Here is a 24,293-nt window from a genome sequence, read left to right as displayed (position 1 = left end):
TAATTTCATGTAGCTGAACATGGTCTGATAATATTTGTCTATAAATTTGAAAAGTAGAAAAAATATGTAAATTATTCATTATTCAGCAACCTAATTGGTCCAACTCTCCCAAAGATGTGCCATAATTTGAGAATAAAAAAGTTCTCAACTAACAATAATAAAAGAGTGAGAAAGAAAAAAGAAAAAAAAAAAAAGAAAAAGAAAAAGAACAAACAATGAGAAATTAAATAATTGAAATTTTATTTAAGAAAAAACATAAAGAGACAAAATAATGACAAAAAAATTATAATAATATGTAATAATTATATATTATATTAATAATATATTTTCAATGTGAACGTATTTTAATTTTTTGTAAAGGGAGCATATCATATCATATTAACCGATCGACCATATATCATATCTATTTTCTTTAGGTAAGGAATTATTTATTTCATGTTATATACTAATTGTGAACGGCATCAAAATTCATCCTCTGTTTTTTTTTGTTTTTTTGTTTGATTCAATGCTATACGACATGTCTGAGCAAAGAATGGTCTCGAAGCCCTATGACGACTACTGTAGATGATACTAATTGAAAGAGAGTGTGCCAAGGAAAAAGTGACCAAAAATAAACCAATTAACATCACACATTCATCATGTGCTTTCAATTCGGATGAGAAAAGGTTTACGGCCACGGGAACACCCACCACGTGGCACACTGATTGTGGTGATTGATGATAAGGTTAGTTTCAAAAACTTTGCAACCCATCAGCCACACGATCCTATGGCCACAGTTTATTTTTGATCGTTAGATCCAATATAAGGGCACTTCATTTTCTTTATATATATAGTACAAGGCAATAGCGCCCAATGCCTTCTTAGAGGACTTGGCTCAGTAAACCAGCAGAGAAGAGTCAACCGAAGTTAAACAAATAAATGGCTTCCTCCATGATCTCCTCTCCGGCCGTTGCCACCCCGGCCCAAGCCAGCATGGTTGCGCCGTTCACCGGCCTCAAGTCTACCTCGGCTTTCCCGGTCACCCGGAAAACCAACAATAACATTACTTCTCTCACTAGCAATGGCGGGAGAGTGCAATGCATGAAGGTACATAGTGCCACAGTTGCCACTTCACACTTGGGATACTCAATACTATCTTTTTCGGTTTAATATTAATAAATATTGAGTGAGTCCGACATACCGACTTATATTAGATCTTGTGAATGCAGGTGTGGCCTCCCGTTGGGATGAAGAAGTTCGAGACACTTTCATACCTCCCACCTCTCACACAAGTGCAATTGGCCAAGGAAGTCGATTACCTTCTTCGATCAGGATGGGTTCCTTGCTTGGAATTCGAGTTGGAGGTTAATTAATTTCACTTCTTTAATTTATACTCTCATATATATATATATATATGTATGTGTATATATTCTATAAACCAATTAATTAAGTTACAAAAGATGATTGATATTTTTGTGTTTGTAGCACCCTTTCGTGTACCGTAAGAACCACAGCTCACCGGGTACTATGACGGACGGTACTGGGTGATGTGGAAGCTACCCATGTTTGGATGCACGGATTCTTCTCAGGTTTTGAAGGAGTTGGAGGAGGCGAAGAAGACATACCCTAGTTCCTTTATTCGGATTATTGGATTCGACAACAAGCGCCAAGTGCAGTGCATCAGTTTCATTGCCTACAAGCCTCCGACTCCTGTCTAAATTTATGACTCACCACCTTATGAGAGTCCTCACTTTGTTTTGATTGAACTTTTAGGTTTTTTTTTTTTTTTAAAAAAAAAAAATTTATCTCTTCAATGTATGTTTTCCAGACCTCCAATGAAGAGGAGGAGCTTCCAAGCAATAAATTATTGTTCATCGTCAATTTACAGATGGTACATTCATTTTTCAGACACTTTTTTTTTTTTTTTTTTGGCGCTAAATTTTCATTTTCTTCAAGAGCCAGACCCTCGATTAATTTACATAATTAAATTTTAGCCTACTAATTTTGGATGCAATTTTGGAAGGATTAAAAGCATTTAAAAAAAAAAAAAAACACACACACACCCCCAAACAGGAATCCCATGAAGTGTCTTAATATTCAATTTTGTCGATATCACTCATGCTCATTGGTAAGTGCTAGAACATTATAGAATGTAGATTCTAACTTCTCAGTCCCTTTCTCGTGCAAGTTAATTGGTAGGGTCACGCAACAAAATAGGAAATGACCATTTCTACAAAATATTGCAATTGACTGTTTCTTTTTAAGTGTTAACTTTCTCGTGATTGGTAGGACCTTTTGGAATAACCATTCATTTTCACAAAATGTTAGAATGGCTATTCATTTAAAAGAGTTAAGGATTCCATCAGAGAATCAAAATAAGATAAACAGATGAAAACGCCCTCACCAAACATGTGTATAATACATTTACATATATTATATATAACATTAACATGTATATTATATAAATATCATGTGAAATTATGTATTTTAATTTATTATATAAAACTTTAATAATACATATTGTTTTTAGATTTTAAATGTTATTGAAAATATACATAATATATTATATAATAAAAATATAAAATAACTCATATAATACTGTATATATATTATATTATCATAATTTATTATATATATATATATATAATTATTAATAAAATATGATATTTTAGATATAGTATATATACTTGGTAAAATAAATATTCTAAATTATTTGCTAAATTTATTCTAAATCATTTACCAGCCTTAATTTAGAAATTTAAATTCAAGTAGCATCTTTAATAAGCTTACATCTGAGAGCTGCGTTTGCGGCCATGCCTCGATGAATGAGATAAAGCTAAAAGGATAAAAAGTGTTTCTCTTTGTAACTTCCATTACCATGTTGTATACTCAATATCTTTTTTTTTTTGGGGGTAAATCATTTCATTAAAACATGTTTTCCATAAACCAATAAATAAATAATGTCAATATGTTATGGGCCTTAAAAGATTAGATGACCTAAAATTTGTGGCAATGACCATTTTTTTTTTTGGAGCAAGGACAGTAAAATCAATAAATTGAACAAATTTCAAAAGGTACATGATGTATGGAGTCTATGGACTATATTACCTCTAAATAGCGATAATCCTAATCCTTTTCCTAAACACACAAAGAAATATATAAATTATACACACACACATATATATATATATTTTATCAACGGGTTAGTGACCTAACGGTATCAGTCTCTTTGGAAAGTGGGTTCAAATTTCAGAAGAGATAAATATATATGAGTACCAACTAGAATATTTTTTCCTGATGTTCTTGTGAGTAACTAGTAAGGGCTGTCAATGGATCACACATTGCACACTGCATCTAAAATTCCGAATTTTGTTGTCAGTAGACTCAATAGTCAATACCTATGAAATCGAAGTTGATTTGTTTTAGAAAATGAAGATATCAATTAATTAACTTTTATGAAATGGTTTCAGGGGATTCAACCAATTGTGTGGACGATTTCATGCTTTTATTTTCAGTATGGAATGAGTCAATCATCCACTTTGGTAGCTTAATAATATTCCTCCATTGATCAATAATTTCACTTTTTTTTTTAAAAGTATCATGATCATTCAATAAGAAGGGTTTTTATTTTTTCAAATGAACGATTTGAAAATTTATTGATTCATAATAACGGATTGCAGAGTTGATCATTTCGACTTTTTAATTCATAACAACTGATTGCAGAGTTGATCATTTGTACCTTTCAATTAATAGACATAGGAACTATGAATGAGGAGATTCCGAAACTAACAAATAAAAAAAGAAATGAGCTAGACAAAAATAAATAAAAAAACACAAATTGAACCTTATATAACTAAATAATAAAACAAATTGAACCTAATATGACTATATAATAAATTTATTTGAATTCAAACAAATATATATTTGAGTGTAAACTACTAACAAGTAATTAACTAAATATTTGTCTTGCCTTTAAAAATATATATATGTAGTATAGGAAAATGTAATAAATAGTAATTTTACTAAAAATAATACTTAGTCGAGAGTGCCTACGCTAACATAAAAAGAGTTATAATTGTCGGACTTTTAATCATTGTATCATAATTGTAATTTTAATTGAGTCATGTTATTCATTGTAACGCTTGAAATAACTGAATACTCACATCTTTTGCGAGCCCACCGTATTGGAAGCAGCAATGCTAATCACCGGGAGTGATTGATTGTATAGAATGTCTCAATGACATTTTAATTAGTTTCAAATAGGGGTAAAATGTGGGGACACTTCCAAGTCACCATGAGTTATTGATTGTATCGAGCCTCTCAAAGACATTTTAATTCGTTTCAAGTAGGGGTGAAATGTCACGACGGTGGGTTATAAACTTATATTGAATACAATTGATTAAGGTTAGTTTATAATAATTTTTTTTTTTTGAGTGTTTGGTTGTAGTAAAATATTTAAGAAAAAAAATATTAAAATTTAACAAAAATAATTTAAACATAAATTTTTGATAAGTTACGACCTTAGACCTTTACTAAATATCAAAATAAAAATTAAATATCTTATTTTAAAAAAATATTTTTCAACAAAAATATTTTATGCCGAAACAAATTCAGCCCGTAAACTGAATTCAATTTGCAGAAATTTTCAATTCAAAGTCGAGTTCGGACTTTCGGATCAGCTGCGGTTCTGTTATCGGGCTCGTTAACGGCCCTGGCCCATTTGTAGACTCATTAACCAGAGAGAATCCATCTGACAATCTGACGGCCCACACTCAATACATCCCCACCGTCCAAAACTAGGGCGAAAATCTTCCTATCGTTCTACCCTTTTAAACCCTCTGCTCACCACCTTCATTCGCCTGCTCTGTCAATCTTCGTGGCCAAAGTAGGGTTTTCTCTTTCCTCACCGATCAAGTCGACCTAAGCTTCTCCTTAAGGTGTGTGTCCCTCGTAGTCACTGAAGCGTTTCATTTGAACTCTCATAAGGTTCTAAATTTTCATTTCAAGTCATTTTATCATGGATCTAATTTGCGAATGATTTTCCATCATGTTGAAACGATACTGATTTATTTCGATATGTTTTACATATATATATGTAATTAGTCCCGATATGTTTTACATATATATTTATGTATATCTTATTGCTTTATACATTTATATTATCCAAGTAAAACTATGATTTTAGATTGTTGTTATCGGTGTTGGGTAGTATTCGTAATTAGATAGAAGTTTCGGCTGGTTGAGCCATTTTATTGCATGATAATCTACTATTGTTTTTGTTTGATTTTAAATTTATTAATGTGTGTTGGGTGCAAAATTGTCTGGGTCATAAGAAAATGGATTTGTTCGTCTAATGATAGTCTATGAATCACAGAGGTAATTCTACAACTATGTTGTTGGTTTCTTGTTCCAACTTTGGGTGATTGCAGTTTCATGCGTTTATGTTGTCATTGCTAGTGTCTTTTGCACAGGTGTTGTCTAGATTTCATTGATTTATATTACCTATCCTCTTGGTACAAGTGATATCTTAGTCACCATTAATTTATCTTACATTGACAAGATAAGTTTTGAATGATTTCCAGTCGGTATGTCAAAATTCTTGTATGAAATGTATGGATGAAAGCACCTAATGTTATCTCAGCTCTCCCAATGAGAGATGTGTTAGGCACTGTGACATATCTACTTCTATGTTGATGCATATGGAATGAATGATATCATGCTCTATATTCTCTCACTTCTTTCTTTAGGTGAAACTGAAATCGAGTCTGATCAAAGGTCCTCAAAGGTCCCTTATTTACTTGTGCCACATTGTAAACCGGATTCCCTTTGTGCTTCTATGCACCCCTTTGGGCCCTGGCTACTGTTGAATGGCATATAGCCTTTGTCATATAAGCTTTTATTCTTTCTTTACTTTTTTTTATGGTAATCGTATGGGAAGCAGACTGTTACTTATCCCAACGTACATTGAACATGTGGCTGATCTTTGTTTGCATTAGCAAATTCCATGGGAAGAGGACACACTCTAGTCCGTTTATTTATTTATTTTCCAACTTTGATTTTTCCAAAGGTTTCAAAATAGGAATGAAAATAGGAATTATATATGGGGTAAAGGTTTCCTAATTGACATATAAAATCATTTTAGCTTGTGTTGTGGTCATGGCTCAAAATGTTGAATATCTGCAGTATGCATTTTTTTTAGCTGTCAACTTGGGTATTGTTCCTTTATGGTACACCTGAAAAGCTTTCTTTCTTGATTATTATTCTATTTTTGTAATGTGATAGATTTTGTTTACCTTTTAGGAGTGTTGGAATACAATTATTCTATGGGGTTTCTAAATTTCAAACATTACAAAGTAATGGGATGCAGATGTTAATAGAACAAATACTTATAAAGAAAGTAAGAGAGAATAATATTAAGAAATCAAGACAATCGCAATTATTTATCTTCTGTATAGGATTATTTTATGTTGTTAAATCCTTTTATAGATTGATAATTAATTGTTTTACAATTGTGAGCTATAACTCTTGATTGCAATTCTTAAAATCAGATCCTTGAAGATGTATACTTCAAGGAGGAAGATTCAAAAAGACAAGGATCTTGAACCCACTGAATTTGAGGAGACTGTTGCACAGGTAATTTTGGTCTTGAAGATAATTATTACCTTACTCTTTATTATATATTAATGTAATATCATTTATTCAAGATTTTACTCTTTGTTGTCTATACATACAGGCTTTGTTTGATTTGGAAAATACAAACCAGGATCTCAAAAGTGAGTTGAAGGACCTTTACATTAACTCAGCAGCGTAAGGATTGGACTGGTTGCATAGATAATTTGACCTCTTTTTTTTCCTCTTGCTCGGCATGAATATATTTGATCTTCTTTTTTGCAGTCAATTTGATGTCTCTGGAAATCAGAAGGCTGTTGTCATTCATGTTCCTTATAGACTGAGGAAAGCTTTTCGAAAGGTTCACCTTAGGCTTGTCAGGGAACTTGAGAAAAAATTCAGTGGGAAGGTAAATCTCGAATTTCCTTGAATCTAATGTTATCAACTTCAAAGATGAAGAATTGCTATATATATATATATATATATATATATATCATGACTCAAGAGACTCCGTTTTGCCATGCTAAAATGATTCTTCTTACATCTTAGTAGTAATTTTCAGTTCATTATAAAAATATTTCTTGCTTGTGTTTTTGCTTCTTATAGTGAAAGTATCTGTATGACTGTATAGTGTACTTGTTTAATGCTAGCAAATTTATTTTTAAACCATTTGATTTGCATAATGATTTTAGGGTAAAGTGCAAATAACCCCCCTGAACTATGGGGAAATTTGCAACTAACCCCCTGAACTACCAAAAATGCAAAAAACCCCTCAAACTATACAAAAAAGTTGCAGATCACCCCATCCGGTGACCGGCCGTCCAAAAATGAGCGCGTGATTCACACGCGACAGACAAACTAAGTTTTTTGGACAATAATGCCCTTCTATATATGAAAATACCAAATTATCCTATAACCACCACCACCGTCGTCTACGACCACCACCACCTTCTGCAACCACCAACATAACCACCACCACCGTCCGCAACCACCAACATAACCACCACGAAACCCTCCTGAACTCATGCCAAAACACACCGTTAAACGAAATCAAACCCACCACCATCACTACCACCTCCATCGGCATCTCAACGGCACACCACCAAACCCAATCAAACCAGTACACAAACCCACAGCCACCACCCCAATCCCGCCACCACCATCACCCGTCATCACCAACCACAGCCTAACCTTCTCTCCATCAAACCCATCACACACCGTGAAACCAAACCCCCACTAACCCACTGCCATCACCCCCTTCAATCACAATCTCTGGTTCTCCCTCGGGAACGAAGGCGGTATGGAACTGCTACTCGGTGGCGTCGAATTCCGGTCTGATAGCGGAGCACTAGTATGGGCGGCGATGGATCCGTATGCGAGCAACGAAGCTTTCAATTGCAGCAACGGCGATCTGTTCAAGTGGAAGCACTTGTGGAGAATGATTGCGGAGTAATTTGGGGTCGATGAAAACGAGAAGTGGGTGACCGTCCCGATCGGAACAGGGAGGTTGGTGGATGAGGCGAAGCTCGGCCGCTGTGCAGCTAAGCCGCAACCAGCCCATCGCCGCGAGTTAACCATGGCCGAACCAGCCCATTGCCGTTCAGCCCACCTTGCTCGCCGGTCCTCTCCACCATCCGAGCTCGTTCCAGCTGTCACCGCAAGAGACGGTGGCGGGGCAGGCGCAGGAGATGACGGCAGCGAGATCCCAGCGGCGACGAGGATGATTTGGGTTTTGACGCGTCGACTCCGCATCGTCACCATAATCGCCGACTTACCTCCTCTTCCGTCACCATAATCGCCGCCGCCGCCACCATCTTTTTCCTTCATTTTCTTCATGATTCAATCTCCAGCCTGATGCTTCTCTCTCTCTTCAATCTCCAATGTTATATATATATATAAACACATATATATAAATTCAGTTTAAAACCAGAAAAAAAAAAAAAATATATATATATATATATATATATATATATATGTTTATTTATTATTTTATTTCTTTATATATATATATATAATCATAAGGGCAATTCAGACTTTTTATTTTTCCGGTTAAGTCGGTCACCGGAATGGACTGAAATGCAACAAATTCATAGTTTAGGGGGTTTTTTTTAGTTTAGGGGGGTTAGTTGCAATTTGTCAATAGTACAGGGGGGTTATTTGCACTTTACCCATGATTTTATCACGATGAGATTTTAGTTGGAATGAATTGAGATAAGATGTATCCTAACTTGGGTTTTTACTTCTGTTTCCTTCATACTTCTAAGCGTTTACATTTCCCTAAATAAATTCTGATTCCCAAGACCAATTGAAATTCAGTTTGATGTCTTGCATCAAGGTTGAAAATTTGCTTTTAACTATGAGGTTCCCCCTCTAGGCTGTTCTGCATGTTTTATTGAACACCCATTTTTTATTGGCAGGATGTTGTTCTTATTGCCACACGAAGGATAGTGCGACCACCAAAGAAAGGTTCTGCTGCTCAAAGGCCTCGCTCCCGAACACTGACAGCTGTCCATGAGGCCATGCTTGAGGACGTTGTTTATCCTGCTGAGATAGTTGGAAAACGCATCAGATACAGGATTGATGGATCAAAAATAATCAAGGTACATGCTAGCAATTTGATCAGGAGGGGAATAAAAATTCTCTTAATACTTTTTTCCCATGAGTAATTCTCTTACCATTTACATTCTATATAAAGTTTTCCTGCATGTGACAGATTTTCTTGGATCCGAAGGCACGCAATGACACCGAGTACAAACTACAGACGCTCGCTGGAGTTTACAGGAAGCTTTCTGGGAAGGATGTAGTCTTTGAATACCCGTTAACAGAGGCTTAAAATATGCTGTTGTTGAGCTTTTCTGTTTGGGGTGTTTTTTTTGGGGGGGTTTTTATTTTTATTTCTTATTCTTGGGTTAAAGATTTTCTATGAATTGCAGTTGTTATGGTATTTGAAATTTTGACTCGAGTAAGAAACGTTTATGAAATTTCTATCATTTTCGGAAGGCTTCAGAATTTTTACTAATGTTTGGTTGTTTAAAAGATTGTAAAGTTCTCTCTCTTTAGGTTATAGTAGCTTCTTGATATATAATATATAGCCTCTCTATAGGCTATAGGTGATGCTTGACTCAATATTAGTGGTGGACCAATTGGTGAGTTATTGGATGAATTATTTCATACCACAAAGAAGAATAAGTCCCACAATGAATTTAGATTTAGATATATGTCAAGGGGGTATGTCACACAATTCTTCTACTACATGGGTGCCTCTCCTCTTATGCAATAAAAATTAAATAAAATAAGATCATCGACTAACAATTAAGAAAAAAATGAATTGTTGTGTCTGTTTAATAATAAATGTGTCCATTTTATTTCCCTGGAGTGGTAATGTAATTAATCAAATATTATACACAAACGGTGAGCAGAAGAAAGATAGAGCTGATTGTCCTAACATTTGCTATGAGCTGGTTCAAACATATGTGTAACAATTGTTCAAAAGCCACTCAAGTGGCAGCTCGATGGAGGTTATCAAACACACACGGTTCACATAACCATTAACCATACATGTCCTTAATAAAATTATAACAAATTGATCTTCACAAATTAACATTCCATATTGCATTGACAATCGAATCACACAACTCATTCGCTTCGCGAAATCAATTCTGGGTAACATCAATTATAATCACACAAACTCATTTGCTTTACGAAGTCAATTCTGGGTAACATCAATTATAATTTGTATATACCTTTATGTGATATGGCGAGAAGTTATTTTCTTTACTTCAACACACTTCATAAACACTCCGGAATCATCTGCCATCCCTTCCCAGCATGCCATGACAAAAGTAACATGCATCCATGACATTTGTGGAAGTGTTTGATTTCCTCCCACGAGAGGGAACATATGCAAATACATGGTAAGCGAGTAATGCATGATAAAAAATGAACAAGTAACTATGTAATAAAACAACCCAAAATATCTTACGTTAAAAAAAAAAGAAAATGCAAGAGGTCCCCAAGAACATTCAAACAACCCAAATACCTCATTACATTGTCAAATCCAAACTAGATAGTCACTTACTACATGGCTATCACTCAAAACTGCTCTATAAAGAGTCACTGCAAGCAAACAACAAGAAGGCCCTCAGACGATCATTAACCACGCCTTCCTCATGCCTTCTGGAACTCGAAGAAAGAACTCCCTCCAAGTTGCATCCTACCAAGAGCTTTTGCAGTTTGTGCATCCTCAAGGCCCTCAATTGCCTCTAAAGCCCTAAAACACTCATCACCAAATGTGTCCCATCTACCTTTGAAGACCCGGACCGGATTCACAATCAGTAGCAGGCATGCTCTTGTGAGCAGTGGAGAAAGCATTTGAGGAAATGGGTGCTGGGCCTAAGTTTGCTATTGCCTCAAGCCTCATTTTTGAATTCTCACAGAATCTATCCATCGCTCTATCCATGCTCTCTACAAAACTCTCTCTCTTTACCCTATGACCACCATTCAGGGATTGACGACGTACGCTCCCTCTTAGCTGCCTTCTTGGGCGCAGGATTATCATTCTCATAACTATTTGAGGGGATTATGGTGGTGGGATGTGCCTTAGAGCCAGTTGCAGTTGTTCCATCAAACATGAAACACAACTTATCATAGTTCCTTTTTGCCCATAAAGTAAGCATCAACAACCAAGAGTTCCTTTTTGCCTCCAAATAATCTATAAGGACACCAAATTATGTGAATCCAAGAAAAACAATCATAAAGCTATGACTTTGTGTGTTTGTGTATGAATTTATAATATATATATATATATATATATATCCCTTAAGGTTAAATAATTGGAAAACATTCCAAAAAAAAATGTTCAAGAGATGAAGACTATACATGTAAGATATGTAAGTATGTATATTGTAAAAAAAAATTATTTTGTTTTCAATATATGGGCATGATTAAGTTGTATAAACTTGAAAAAATGAAAAACAGGCACATCATCCAAAAACAAAGACAAATAATTTTCTGGGTATCAAAGGGATAAAAATACTACTCCGCATATAATTCAACTGGAAAAACAAAAGGAAATGAATAGGAAAAAGAAAAATTAAATAAAATATCATTGAAGGCAACATAACAACACTCCACTTAGGCTAGACCCCGACCTCTCTTTGAAAAGTAGGGAATCAATGACGTTTTAGTTACATACATTTATTCCCTCCTAAGTCCAAACTTTGTAATGGCTTACTTTTTTATTTTATATTTTTGAAAAAAATTCACTTATCCACATGCTATTTTACTTCTCCTCTCTCTAAACTTAAATGGTCTGAAATGACTTTTTTTTTGGGTTACAAAAAAACAAGGGCATCTCTGAAAAGATCGACAAGTATAGGGTCAGTAGCATTAATTAAAGAAAATAAGGATTCGTAGCAAAGAAATGCGAAAAAAGAGGGTCCCTTCTTTAATAATAAAAAAACTAGTCGGGTCCTTTCCAAAAAAGCCCTATAATCTCCGAACTTGAAGCTCTAGTAGTCGAACGACAATGGCGGAATCGATTTGCAGAGCTCTTCGCGACGGTGCGTTAGAAGGAGAACACGCACCGGCTCTTACCATAAAAGACTCCATCCACTCACCTTTCGGATCCGATGTCTTCAATCATCTTCTCACCCAACTCTCCACCAACATTTTGGCGGGAAAATCACAGTCACGGTCAGTTCAATTCATATAATATAAGAACCCTAACCATAGTTTAGTCATTTTATGTTCTTATCAATTTCCCACTTTTGACTGTACCTTTAGAGGTCTTGTGCTCGTTGCTCTGTCCCGGAGTCCATCCTCCTACGTTGATTTGTTGAAGAACAGCAGAGACTATGAAGTTGATTCGTCACATAAGTGGTTAGACTGATAATTTTTTCATGCTTTGTTAGTTGAATATTTTGTATTTTGGATTCTTTTGATGTGTGGGAATGTATGAAATAAATTTCTGCACAGGCTTAGGGTTTTGGATTGTTATACGGATCCTCTTGGTTGGAAGGATCGGCTTATGGAGTGTGGAAGGGTTAACAATGGCTCTACAGAAGCTTCAATTACGATTAGCTCATTTAAGGATGTAAGAAATTTGGATAAATTGTTCTCTTCAATTCTTGAGTTGGGAAAAGGTATGATTGTACACTTGTGACCTACTAAATGACATTAAACAAAACATTACTTCTGGAATTAGGTGTACTTTTATCTTTCCATATATTGGAAACCTCGGGTTTCATATTAGAGGGAAATGATGGTAAACAGAAATATTTTAGGATACCTTTTTTATTTTGTATTGTAAACTTTGAGTGTAATACTATATCTTATCATAAAATGCGCATTTAACGATAATCAAGTTTCATTCTTAAGCATTCATATATTTCCTGTTGTCAGTTTGATTGTTCACATAAATACTTGGTGCATGGTTGTTTGTGGTTACAGGATTGGTTGGACCGCAAAAAATTCGGTTCTCAGTTGCCATTGATTCGGTAATCACCCATTCCATGATTGAGAGTTTTGATTACTGACAGTGATATGTATATACTGGTTAGCCTTGTTGAATTAATTACAATATGAAGAGAATTAATCACAATATGAAGAGAAATGAATGAAAGCAGACAATAAATTCCAGGATTGAGAGCCTTGCAATAATAATTAAAGAAGTAAAATAAGACCTTTCTATCTTATTATTGAGTGTAGAGAGAAAAACTCCTCCGAAAGCTCCACAGTTGGTGGAAGGGGAAGTGGCCGATAATTCGTCGTCTTGCTCAATTGAACTCACAGGGACGACTTCTTTTTCCATTGTCATTTCCCTTAGATTTATGAACTTATCTTGGCCAATATAGAAGTATAGACGAGTTGGCCTTTTGGACTATATTAGCTGGATTTGATTGCTTCGTCTTGTTGTCCCACTTCAACTGGTAACAATTGGAGTTATTTGGCGACATTAGAAAGGTGTAAAATTTTGTCGAATTCAATTCCAGGCACTTTAAAGTATTTTGCTAAAACAATAGTTTAGAAGTAGTTGTTTTGTTTTACCAAAATTGAAAGAAACAAACTATCAGGGTCAAATGTTCTTTTGCTTGTGTATGCCTGCCATTGTTATAGCTCTCCCTCCCTCTCTTAATTATGAAAAAAATATAGCTCTCCCTCTCAACATATATGTAATGGATATTTTTCATATGTTTTCAGGTATCTGAGATGCTAAGATATGCATCAATATCTTCAGTTGCAGGCCTTTTAAGCAACCTTCGAAGCCATGGTATTTACATTATATATACCCCTTGACATCTTGAAGTTACTTCTTGTGCATCAAAGCTATAATATGTTTTATATGCCATTCAGAAATTTCTAGATTCACAACTCCTGCAATTTTTTTTGGGTAGATTATTGAGAACATGTGAAACTTGGGCTTCATTTAGGAAAGTAGAATTATGGAGCCAATCTAACTGCAAGCTGTGTCCATGACTCCATGCGACCATTTAAGTGTGTTACCAGGCAATTAGGCTTAACATCCATGCCATTACCCTGTCATCATTGTGCACCTCATGCCCTAATCCTGGTTCTAGGGGCTGATTATCACCTTAGATGTCCTGCATAATTATTATTAGTATTTTTTGATAAGTAAGATGACCCGCATTTTCTCTGATGCTCTAAGAGCTGGTTACTACCCCAAATATTATTTTGTGTAGGTGTTAGATGTCTTGGTGTGTGATCTTTGGCCCTGTTTTAGCAGTGGTTATCTTATGGAGATGAACTATTTTTTACATCAAAATAAATGGATATCAGGATATGTTTTATGGCAAACACAAAATCCAATTTATCATATTCCATCCATCAAGATTAAAGCCAAACCCTTCTGCAGTCATATGCTCTGAACTGAGGCACTTGGATATATCAGTCTGTCTACAAGTTCTGGGCTCCATTGTCAGCAGTTTAATTGCGTCGATTCACAATAAAATTGTTGAATGCAGTTGGGATGCTGCTAGCTTCCAGGTGGTACCTGCTGTCCCAAATTGAATTTAGGGTGGCAAGATCCATTCTGGCATATTATGTGAACTGTATCATGGTTCTAGATAACCCATGAATGCCTAGACTTAGCATCTTACTCATGTCTTCATGTTGCTTTTTATATGGAATTGTGGATCCAAGAATGTGGAGTCAGTTTTCAGAAACTAAGGCTTATGGTTTATCATCAGCCTCTGTTAATTGGCGAATCAGTCAGTTTGTTATACCATCTTTTTAAATTTCATTAGCAATCACACTGTCTTCATTGTTTTAGATATAAACCACTTCAGATAATGGAATTTCATTGTTCTTATCTCTTTTTGGTTGGGTTGCAGACCAAGTATCTTGTGCTTTTTGGTTATTACATTCAGACCTTCATGAAATCAGGGCCACTGCTGTTCTTGAATACTTGTCCTCTGTGCTGGCCAATATAGAAACAGTAACTCAAGCAATAAATGGACTGAGAGGCAACTCTGATAACCTTTCCTTGCTTGAACAGAATTCTAATAGAGGGAAGTTTCTTGTCCGCTTCAAGCGGAGAAATGGACGAGTTAGACTGATGGTGATCTCTCCTTCTCTCTGAAATATTTATGTGGATTCATAACCATCAACTCTTCTAAATATCATTTAAATCTTGTAACAGTCTGAAGAAATATGCATCGAGCAATCAGGCATTAAGTTTACATCTATTTCTTCTGAAGATAAAATGATAGCTCAAAGCCTTGTGCCTAAGGTTAGTTGTGTACAACATTGCTTTGATTAGAACTTCAGAGTGAACTCTCTCTCTCAAAACATGTGGAAACACATTTTGGTCTCATACAAATGCAATAAAAAATAAGTGCACATCCTGGCAAGGAGGTACTTGAGAACAGACAATGTGTTTGTAATATATTTGGCATGCGTGCGTCTCTTGGCAGGTGCAATTCAATCTACGATTGTCAGAGAAGGAACAAATTGACCGGGCCAAAGTTGTACTTCCATTTGAGCACCAAGGTAAGTGTGCATCTGGAATTTTTTAATACTCTGGGTTTGTTTGGCATTCCTTCCTGAAAATGTGAAAGGATTTGACGGGGTAGGCTTTCTAGAAAACCAATTACAGAAAGAACTTCACAATTAAAAAAAAAAAAAATAAATAAAAAAAAGAACAACTGTTTCTCCATTGTTTACTTGTGTGTGTTTTGGATATATTGTGATCCTAGGATCTCAAGTTCTAACTAATTATTTCTCACATAGATTTTATGAATAGTTGCTGAATGGTTTTTCAGTATTTTTAAAAACAGTTTAATGAGAGGATTGTGGAGAACCTCTCGAACTAAGAGGCTTTTAAGATAAGTGGTTAAAATTGAATATATGGAAGTAATATTATTTATTTAGCTATTGACTTTGGTTTGATTCAGAACACGATAAATCCACTCAAATCTATGATGGCCGGCGATCTCTCAATGAGGAAAATTTGGAGACTACCCCTGCTGCCGAAAATCCGAGAACAAATGAGAATTCTGGCAGGGGAGAAATAATCTATTTTCGTGATTCTGATGATGAAATGCCAGATTCCGATGAGGACCCAGACGATGATCTGGACATATAACATCCCCCTTCTAATGTTTGAAAGCCGCAGTTCAAATGCCAGGAACTTTTCACCAGCGTGGTAGGTTTGAATGAAGTTCATCTTGATCTTGGCATTTTCAGGCAGGCCATACTTCTGACTGCAAGAAAATCTTTGCGTGGAGTTCAGCTGCTCAAATTCTCTTAATTGGGTACTCCAAATCAAGGATTGAGTTGGATTCAGTTCACCCTTATATTGACTTGATGTGGCCTTCTGGGAGAAAAAGTTGAAGCACGAGACAGACTTTTACCAACATGGTTTCGGATATGTATGGTTAGCCGAATCTCTAACAAGTAGTTTGAGGAAGTTAGTATTTAGTTTGAGCAAGTTATGTAACATCTCTTATTTTTGTTTTTTTATTTATTCTTTATTCCAACAAATCAGCCTTCTCCCTGGTGCAATTTTAGGTGCAGACCTTAAGCATATGTTGCTGAACCGATGTCTTGTGAATGCTAGATATCTAATTATCAATCTTGCCATTTGTTCCCACATTTTAATCTTCTTAGTTTCAAAAATTATTCTCAAGTTCAGAAATTGTATCATTAAGTAAGACAAACCAACTTCATTTGAGAAATCAGCTTACAGGACTTGATTGAAGCCATGGCATCGTTGATTTCAGCGAATTGAACCGAACTATAGCAGACTGATTCTGGAGGATGTGATGCCATCATCAAGCACTCACTGCTCCAGCACTACTGAAAGGAGGGATAAGACTTGCAGAGTCAAGACTCGTGTACATTATATTTGTTAAAGATTACAATCAGCTTAATTACATCTATATTTGTTACATCTACTCCGCAAATTCAATTGAGAGTAATATCTATACAAATTTTTTATACAGTATACATGTAAATTAGTGATGTGAACCGCGAATAAGAATGGATTTGACAAATGAAGGCATGGAAGTTTAGATATTGTGGCATGACTGATGACGCACTTGCAGTCCTGGATGAACCAGATTAATTTAAGTATGTATGGTGTCTCCAAGCAGTACGCCAAATACTGTCAAGGAAAAAAATAAATAAGAACTACTACTTTCTTCAAACATCAAGTAGCAGACCAAGTCCAAGAACCTGAAAGAGGAACGCAATTAGATATAACATTCAAAATCATGAATCTTTTAAACGCAATTAGTAAGAAACATATGCTGGTTTTTGAGATGAAACTTTTTACCCCAAATTATTGGAAAAAGAAAACGCAAAAGAAGTGAAACAAAACCTTATGACTAATGCTTCGAGTTAAATTCCTACCTACTTCTCTTTTTCTCTTCCTTATTTTTCCATTCCCTTTGTTGAATCAATTCTTGCTTGATGCTTGCGAGATTGTGCTGGTAAATATATAGTTGCAAAGATCACAATGGTTCATAGGCATGCTTCATTAAAATCAGTTCACTAAAGCAAGGTCTAAAATTTTGGAAATTTAATTTCAATTTTAAGCAACTTCTAAATTTTACTCCATCTTGCAGGCTACTTAGACATCCTGTACACAATTGCAGAGACAGAATGATCACCACCTAAATTTCCAATATAACAATGCATACCCTATATGCTAGTGTCTTATGTTACCAAACCCAGCTTCATTCAAAGAAAGCTTAACAGAAGAAGGAAAAAAAAAAAATTCATAGCCTCAGCGAATGTCCTTACCGGTTACTGTGGTCAATCATTTCTCTTCCTAAAACAACAAAATTAGCGTGGCCTCATTATCAAAAAGTACCCCTGCCATATATATAACCAGTAAGAGTTTCAGTACTATTTTGCTAATAAGTGAAGCATCTAATTGATAGAAATGCAGTTCAAAGTACACGGCCAATTACAAGCAGGTTAATATGACGTTAAAAATTTTCCGAATACACCTCTCTTTTATGGAAAACTATTGGGACGTCTGAGTAGTTTATCCTTGTGAAAATTCCTCTACAAAATTTCAAAGTATTCCTATGATCTTTTGGTTTTGAAAATTAGGACTCGCTTTCAAATTAATACAAGAATCGAGAATTTAAGATTACATATGAGGTGACGAGAGAGCATATCAGATGACAAATGGATTACAGAGAAAACCTCTTGGGGGCCTTACCAGTCAATAGAACAACAAATGCATGATCACTTTAAAGTGAGACCAGCTAAAAATAGACTGTATATAACTATAATCCTGGATTGTAATGCTAGGGTCAAAATTTAATCTACATATATGGTGGGAGGTGCTTGGTCCAAGAGTCCAAGATATTGTAGTTGTGGACTCTAATATGACAACTAGTATTCTCACAAGTCACAAGGATCACCGATAACAATTATCGAAATACAATTCTTGCATTGTGTACATGGGTTGAAAATTGACGAGTAGTTCATTTGATTCCTAAAGCATTTGAAACTATTCTTTATTTCATTTTTATGTAATTTTTGTCCTAAGTCGATAAACAAAAATTTCAGTCCTTCCTACGAAAGCAGACCACAGATATTTGAATTGGCTCCAATGAATCAATTTAAGATTCTAATGACTCCCCATAAATTATGAATTTGTTCCTTTGCACAGTGTGGTAGAAAAAAAAAATGAATTGTATTTCCATGGAAATATCTAAATGCACATTTACCCAACACTAGCAAGCCCAAAAGTAAATAGTACCTTAAGACAAGATGACGAGTCCAAGGTACATTGCTCCACAAAGAAACACGAATGATATCATTCCCCTGCGAGTAGAGTCCATTAGTGAGTTTGTAACACACATAACAGAGATAGTTGATCATGAAAACATTGACACCCAAACATATCCCAAAAAGGAAGTTTTTGACAGTCGACATTCCTGCTCAATTCATTGCTGAAAGTCTTACCAAATGGCACCCCATGCAACACCATTACAAGGGCAAGGACAAACTTCCGCAAACTTCTCCGCATCACTGGAGTTAACCCTTCGAGATATTAGATCATCATAGATATCTGCATCAGTAGATTCATGTCATATGACATTTGTAATTTCATTATCATCTACTTTCTTTTCTAGGTAAGGATGATTGACTGTACCATATACGGAAAATAAACAGTTCATTACACCTGCAATTCAGCCAGATCAGACATCAGCAATGCTTCTTTTTCCATAGAAGATATGAAAAACAGAAACCAAGAAAGAGAAAAAAGGGAAGGGAAAAAACAGTTTATTGAGAAATTTATATAACCAAAGTGGGGAAAAAAAAGCCCAAGGGGAAAGACATAACAAGATAAGCATATACCAATAAAGAGAATGATGTACCGGAGGATACGAAGTTGTGATGTATGTTGCAGGTACAAAGCTACGGCAAAGAAAACAATAAATCCTGTGTTGTTCAAATTAAGTTCAGCTTGTAAGTATTAATAATGTGAGCAATGAAGCCCTTGGACATGAAAGATTTAACAATTATAAAAGACTTGTAAAAATCTTGAAAGTTCTCACCAATGCAAAGTCCTCGAAGGGTCCACTGTTTCAACAATAGGATGAAGCAAGTAAGATGGTGGATACTTTAGCACTTAGAGATTCCACTTTTAATTTTTAGAAATGAAATTAAACTAGTAAACTATGGAATTTAATTATGGAATACTGAATATAAGTAGGAAATTATCTTCACCACTTACATTTTGAGCAATAAATAGCACAATAAGCAAAGCAGCAGTAAAACAACCAGCAGCAATCATTGCAGTGAGGACATTTGTGGATGCAAGTATAAGAACCATCCCCCAAAACGATGAACCAATATCTGGTGCAATAAGCAATTCGTTTAGATAAACTCTGCATACCATAATGAAGAAGCTAATGCCAAATAAAGATAGCATGCTCAAGAAGAAATAAATAAATAAATGAATAATGGCCAGTTGGATACAATTGAATCAATAATTGCACAACATTTGTGGATTCTCCTGGATCTGTATTATGCTTTACTTGCATGAATAAAAGATCACGGGAGAGAAGGTTGGGTGCCTAGGATACATGTTGAGAAAATGAGCATTGTCGAATTTTTTATGTTGAGATGGACAAGTGGACAGACAAAAAACGATAAAGTTAGAAGTAATTCCAATCGTGAAATGATAGAAATAGCTTCTATTGGAGATAAAATGAGTAAAATCGACTAAGAGGGTTTGACCATTTGCAGGGGATACCAATAACTGTAATAGTGACGTTGTTCAATTGATGATAAGGAAAAACCAACATGAATGGATTTTTATTTTTTATCATAGAAAAAAAAAAAAAAAGATATGATAGTATATCATTTAACTGAATTTATGCCTTTAGATAAAGTAGAATGCTGAGTGAATACACATAGGCAGGCAAGATCAGTCCTAAATACTCGGAATAATGCTTTATTGAGCTGAATTGAGCTAACAAATGCACCATAATGGAAAATAAAAATTGTGAGAGGCAAACGTTTATTACATCCAGCAGGCAAGATTAACCAATATACACCACCGCGAGTTATTGTCACCCCACCCTCATCTGCATGAACCTTCATGCCCTCCACCTGCATATCAAAGTAGTTCAGAAAATATGTGGTCGAGCATACAGAAGAAAAAACAACCAATAACCAACACGAAACATAATCCATAATCAAACATGCATTAGCCTTCTAGCCCCAGCAACCTAACCTCAAAAACCAAAACCACACATAGCAAAATCGTGAAAGAATCAGGCAAAGAAATTTCGTATGGAGAAGTTTAAAAAAACAAATAGTCATTCATTTCTATTTATCGACATCATCATGCGGTTACAGATGAACAAATGAAGAAGTTAGTTATATGGTGCTACAATTTAGTTTTCATTTCACTCAGAAATCAAACTGTAGTTAGTGTTGGAGAAACAATGTATTTCTAGTGTGCACATCTGGAAAGGACTTACTAATTCTTATCATGGTGGGAAGCTTTTGCATCAACATTGTTGAAGAGAACTTTAATGACTTCCACGAAATGGGAATTGATAACAGTTTAATCATTTTTGTTATAATTTTTTACTATGCTCCTATAAAGATTTTGAACATATCATGTGTCTGCATGTCCTCATCATGGGACAGAGTCAAGAAGATGAGATCAATATTTTATTGTTGTATCAAGTTTGATGGTGCGATATCATAAAGCTAACAACTTAGCGAAATAAAATGCCTATTAGTTAAATAAAATTCCATAGTGCAAGAGTATCGAACATAAACTATATGGAGTGGGAAATTAGCCAACTGTTATTCAGAAAATTAGCCAATTGTTATCAACGAGATCACATATAATTTATTCAGATCAATCAATTTTAGTGAATGGGGTTCTTGAATCTGCTCTCATCATAAAGCATCTAACATCCATAACTAAGTTCAATAAACAGTAATAATATAAGCTATATTCCATATTCCAGACATTATGCATTAGGAAAGGTCAAATTGTTGAAGGTTGCTTTGTGAGCTCCTAATTTTTGGCAGAACTGAAAATAACAAAGGGAACAAAAAAGAAGCACAAACACAACCAGAATTATGTGGTTTAACAATTGGCAAAAATGATTTTGTTGTCCTAGTCCAAAAATTTATTTACAAAACTTTTCTAATCACATGTTTCTTATATAAGTAAATTATAGCAAAACCAACAACTCTGTCAATCTGCACATTTGAAAAACACATTTGAATCCTCTACATTAAAAATATGACAAAAGAAAGAGCATCTTACCTGACCACATGTAAGCATACAAGCAATTGCATGGCTTGCTTCGTGAAGAAATACAGTGATAAGCTTAAAAGGTGTCAGCAGAAATGTCCTCCATAGCTGTTATGATCATCAGAAATTAAAAGTTGATGAAATATCAAAAGATTAACTGGGCAAAGAAATGCAACAAATTTAATCTTAATTACAAATTACATGAAATTTACCAACCACGAGGTATCTGTTCTGTTAATCTCATCCTACTATATAGTGTGTTTCAAATTGCATTTGTCAAAATTAGGTAAACTAATACCGTCTAACTATGATAAGTATGAGTTCCTTTTTGTTTTCACTTTGCTATATCTATGGCCATGTGGCCTACCATTTAATACACCACTGGATAATTTCTCACTACCCATAAAATTCACCTAATCATTTTAATTTCCTACAACTTAACAATATCACTATTTTAGTTGGTGCAACTATTGCTCCTAGTACAGAACCAAACAATTTCAGCCATCTATTCTCTCATCTATTGTAACTGCTGAATTCTCATAATTGCATTCACTTCAAATTCTAGTATGACTTTCCCTAGTTACTCATGCATTCCAGCTACTCAGTCTATGTGCACACCATCAGAGTCCGTAACATTATTTCACTATAGCAAAAAGGTAATTTATTGAAAAAATCATCATATCTTACATAATTATCATGAATTGTTTTCCAGAAATTTGCTCCACCTTACGTAGCAAAAAGATAAACTTGAAGGAAAATCTATGAAGCAGTCACATCTACAACAAATACATCTCTGTGTCGAACAAGACAATTTGCTGGAAATTCCTGAAAGAGTGTCTCACATGCCCCAGGCATGTTCAAAATTCAAGGGGAAAAATATCATAAACATTGTTAACACGGGTCAAGCATGCAGCAGACTTCTCACAATATAGTGTATATATATCTTTTTGGGTGTAAGGTAATATATATATATATATATATATATAGCTATAACAAAGGGTGGGCCTTGGCGCAATAGTAAGGTTGCTCCATTGTGACCTTCATGGGTTCGAGTCAGAAAACAGCTTCTTCGGAGGTAAGGCTGCGTACATCTAACCCTCCCAAGACCCCGTAGTAGCAGGAGCCTTGTGCATTGCTCTCCCACTCTTGCTCTGGCTCTGTGTGACTTAGGTCACATATGTTTGTACATGTTTGTACCTCATCATGTCTGTTCCTACTTCCTACTTTTTTAGGATTTTCCGTGTTAGCACATCCGTGTCCCATGTCTCATTTCCTTTTCCGTGCTAAAAACACACGTCTGTGGCTTGTGGATTAAAAATCGTCAAATTTTAATAAAAATATATTCCTGAATTTCAAATGTTATATATCACCACATATATATGATTCATACACACGTTTGTGGCTTTCTAGTATGAAAATTTCACACACACACACACAAAGAAGCTCTTGAACCTAGAAATGTGGTGTCATTAAAGGACTGAAGAACGAGCGCCATTGTTGCCTAAAATTTGAACAACATTCGTTTAGGAAGTGTGAAAGCTAAAATTGAAAGAAAAATATAAACTGACCATATAAATTGTATTCAAATTCAAAGCTCTCTCTATGCCAGAAAGGAAATTGAACAGAAGAGATAGAAAGAGAAGAAGAAAAAGCCCTAGAAGAATCGTACCAGAAGAATGACGACGGTGAAAATGCAGATACTAGCGAGGAAATACCTTTGCTTGTGCTTACAACAATCATTGAGATCCCAATTCAGCGTGGACCACCAATTCGACAGGATCTCTTCCATGCCGAATTGATGCAAAGGAATCGGAGGAATGAAAAGTGGAATTGGAGTTGCTGAACGCTTATGAAGTTTGGCATTTTAGAGAGAGAAAGTGAAGGATTAAGAGAGAGAGAGAGAGAGAGAGAGAGTGGGAGAGGGAGGAGGCGATTATTTTGTTGTAGGCTTGAATGTGGAACGCCCAATTGGCAATTGTGTATATAAAACAGTTAGTTGTTTATGACAATTATAGAAGAAACCAGTATTTAGTAGGGGTGCAGCTTGGGCGGGCTAGCCCAGCCCAACCCGAGTCCAGCCCATAAATTTTGAAATCTGGACATATAAATTTACAATTCGGGTTTAAGTCGGGTTGGATTTTTTCAAACCCCAACCTTATTCGGTTTGGGCTGGGTTAAACCCGAACCCAGCCCGAGAACCCAAATTAAACATTTCATGACAAAAAAAAAAAAAAAAAATCCACGATATCTCTCCTATCCTTCGCTAACTCTCTCTCTCATCATCCTCTCTCTGCTTTCTGTTTCTCTCTCTCTGCGGCCATCCATGGGCGAAGCTTGAGAGTTGAGAGGAGGGCTTATTTATTTTATTTTTTCTCCTTTCTTTCTTTCTCTCTCTTCTTTTTCTTTCTCTTCTTTCTTTCTCTCTCTTCTTTTTCTT

At 35.2% G+C, this 24,293-nt stretch overlaps 3 protein-coding genes and 1 pseudogene across 9 annotated transcripts; 3 read left to right on the top strand and 1 right to left on the bottom strand.

Moving 5' to 3' along the window:
- Positions 1–834: 834 nt before the first annotated feature.
- On the top strand, positions 835–1,860 carry LOC132285655 (ribulose bisphosphate carboxylase small subunit, chloroplastic-like; annotated as a pseudogene).
- Positions 1,861–4,780: 2,920 nt separating this feature from the next.
- LOC132284819 (small ribosomal subunit protein eS7) lies at positions 4,781–9,587 on the top strand. 2 transcript variants are annotated; one of them, XM_059786948.1, is made up of 6 exons: positions 4,781–4,916; positions 6,528–6,612; positions 6,713–6,786; positions 6,874–6,997; positions 9,006–9,188; positions 9,302–9,587. In XM_059786948.1, the coding sequence occupies exons 2-6, from the start codon at positions 6,538–6,540 to the stop codon at positions 9,419–9,421; spliced, it is 576 nt and encodes a 191-aa protein (XP_059642931.1). In that variant the 5' UTR covers positions 4,781–4,916; positions 6,528–6,537; the 3' UTR covers positions 9,422–9,587. The 2 variants fall into 2 exon arrangements, with proteins under 2 accessions (XP_059642931.1, XP_059642932.1); XM_059786949.1 differs by having other exon boundaries at positions 4,807–4,965.
- Positions 9,588–12,052: 2,465 nt separating this feature from the next.
- LOC132285046 (elongator complex protein 5) lies at positions 12,053–16,699 on the top strand. The gene is made up of 9 exons (XM_059787209.1): positions 12,053–12,282; positions 12,373–12,468; positions 12,565–12,731; positions 13,039–13,085; positions 13,789–13,858; positions 14,940–15,166; positions 15,248–15,337; positions 15,522–15,597; positions 16,002–16,699. The coding sequence occupies exons 1-9, from the start codon at positions 12,116–12,118 to the stop codon at positions 16,190–16,192; spliced, it is 1,131 nt and encodes a 376-aa protein (XP_059643192.1). The 5' UTR covers positions 12,053–12,115; the 3' UTR covers positions 16,193–16,699.
- Positions 16,700–16,806: 107 nt separating this feature from the next.
- Positions 16,807–23,905, bottom strand: LOC132285047 (uncharacterized). Of its 6 annotated transcripts, none has more exons than XM_059787214.1 (12): positions 22,544–23,905; positions 21,869–21,964; positions 20,604–20,688; positions 19,808–19,929; positions 19,629–19,653; positions 19,429–19,512; positions 19,223–19,252; positions 19,033–19,138; positions 18,827–18,891; positions 17,854–17,925; positions 17,461–17,537; positions 16,807–17,283 (listed from the first exon to the last, which is right to left on the bottom strand). In XM_059787214.1, exons 2-9 carry the CDS (start codon positions 21,884–21,886, stop codon positions 18,828–18,830), a joined length of 534 nt encoding a protein of 177 aa, XP_059643197.1. In that variant the 5' UTR covers positions 21,887–21,964; positions 22,544–23,905; the 3' UTR covers positions 16,807–17,283; positions 17,461–17,537; positions 17,854–17,925; position 18,827. The 6 variants fall into 6 exon arrangements, with proteins under 6 accessions (XP_059643197.1, XP_059643193.1, XP_059643196.1 ...); XM_059787210.1 differs by having other exon boundaries at positions 23,526–23,905; XM_059787213.1 differs by having other exon boundaries at positions 16,807–17,212; positions 23,526–23,905.
- Between the last annotated feature and the right edge of the window lie 388 nt (positions 23,906–24,293).

The sequence above is a fragment of the Cornus florida genome, unplaced genomic scaffold (assembly GCF_030987335.1).
Source record: "Cornus florida cultivar Cherokee Brave unplaced genomic scaffold, ASM3098733v1 CherokeeBrave_3.0.0_Hap2_Chr11, whole genome shotgun sequence".
Classification (NCBI taxonomy): domain Eukaryota; kingdom Viridiplantae; phylum Streptophyta; class Magnoliopsida; order Cornales; family Cornaceae; genus Cornus; species Cornus florida.
The sequence above is the reverse complement of the archived record's forward strand: the minus strand, read 5'-3'. Positions and strand labels throughout refer to the sequence as shown.

Excerpts from the sequence above, each read along its gene's own strand:
- LOC132284819 (XM_059786948.1), top strand. The coding sequence starts at position 6,538 with ATGTATACTTCAAGGAGGAAGATTCAAAAAGACAAGGATCTTGAACCC. Across the intron at positions 6,787-6,873 it reads CTTTACATTAACTCAGCAGC|TCAATTTGATGTCTCTGGAA; the intron begins GTAAGGATTGGA and ends TCTTTTTTGCAG. Across the intron at positions 6,998-9,005 it reads AGAAAAAATTCAGTGGGAAG|GATGTTGTTCTTATTGCCAC; the intron begins GTAAATCTCGAA and ends TTTTATTGGCAG.
- LOC132285046 (XM_059787209.1), top strand. The coding sequence starts at position 12,116 with ATGGCGGAATCGATTTGCAGAGCTCTTCGCGACGGTGCGTTAGAAGGA. Across the intron at positions 13,086-13,788 it reads TCTCAGTTGCCATTGATTCG|GTATCTGAGATGCTAAGATA; the intron begins GTAATCACCCAT and ends ATATGTTTTCAG. Across the intron at positions 15,338-15,521 it reads CTCAAAGCCTTGTGCCTAAG|GTGCAATTCAATCTACGATT; the intron begins GTTAGTTGTGTA and ends GTCTCTTGGCAG.
- LOC132285047 (XM_059787210.1), bottom strand. The coding sequence starts at position 23,645 with ATGGAAGAGATCCTGTCGAATTGGTGGTCCACGCTGAATTGGGATCTC. Across the intron at positions 19,930-20,603 it reads GTTAATCTTGCCTGCTGGAT|ATATTGGTTCATCGTTTTGG; the intron begins GTAATAAACGTT and ends TTATTGCACCAG. Across the intron at positions 18,892-19,032 it reads GTTGCATGGGGTGCCATTTG|GGGAATGATATCATTCGTGT; the intron begins GTAAGACTTTCA and ends CTCTACTCGCAG.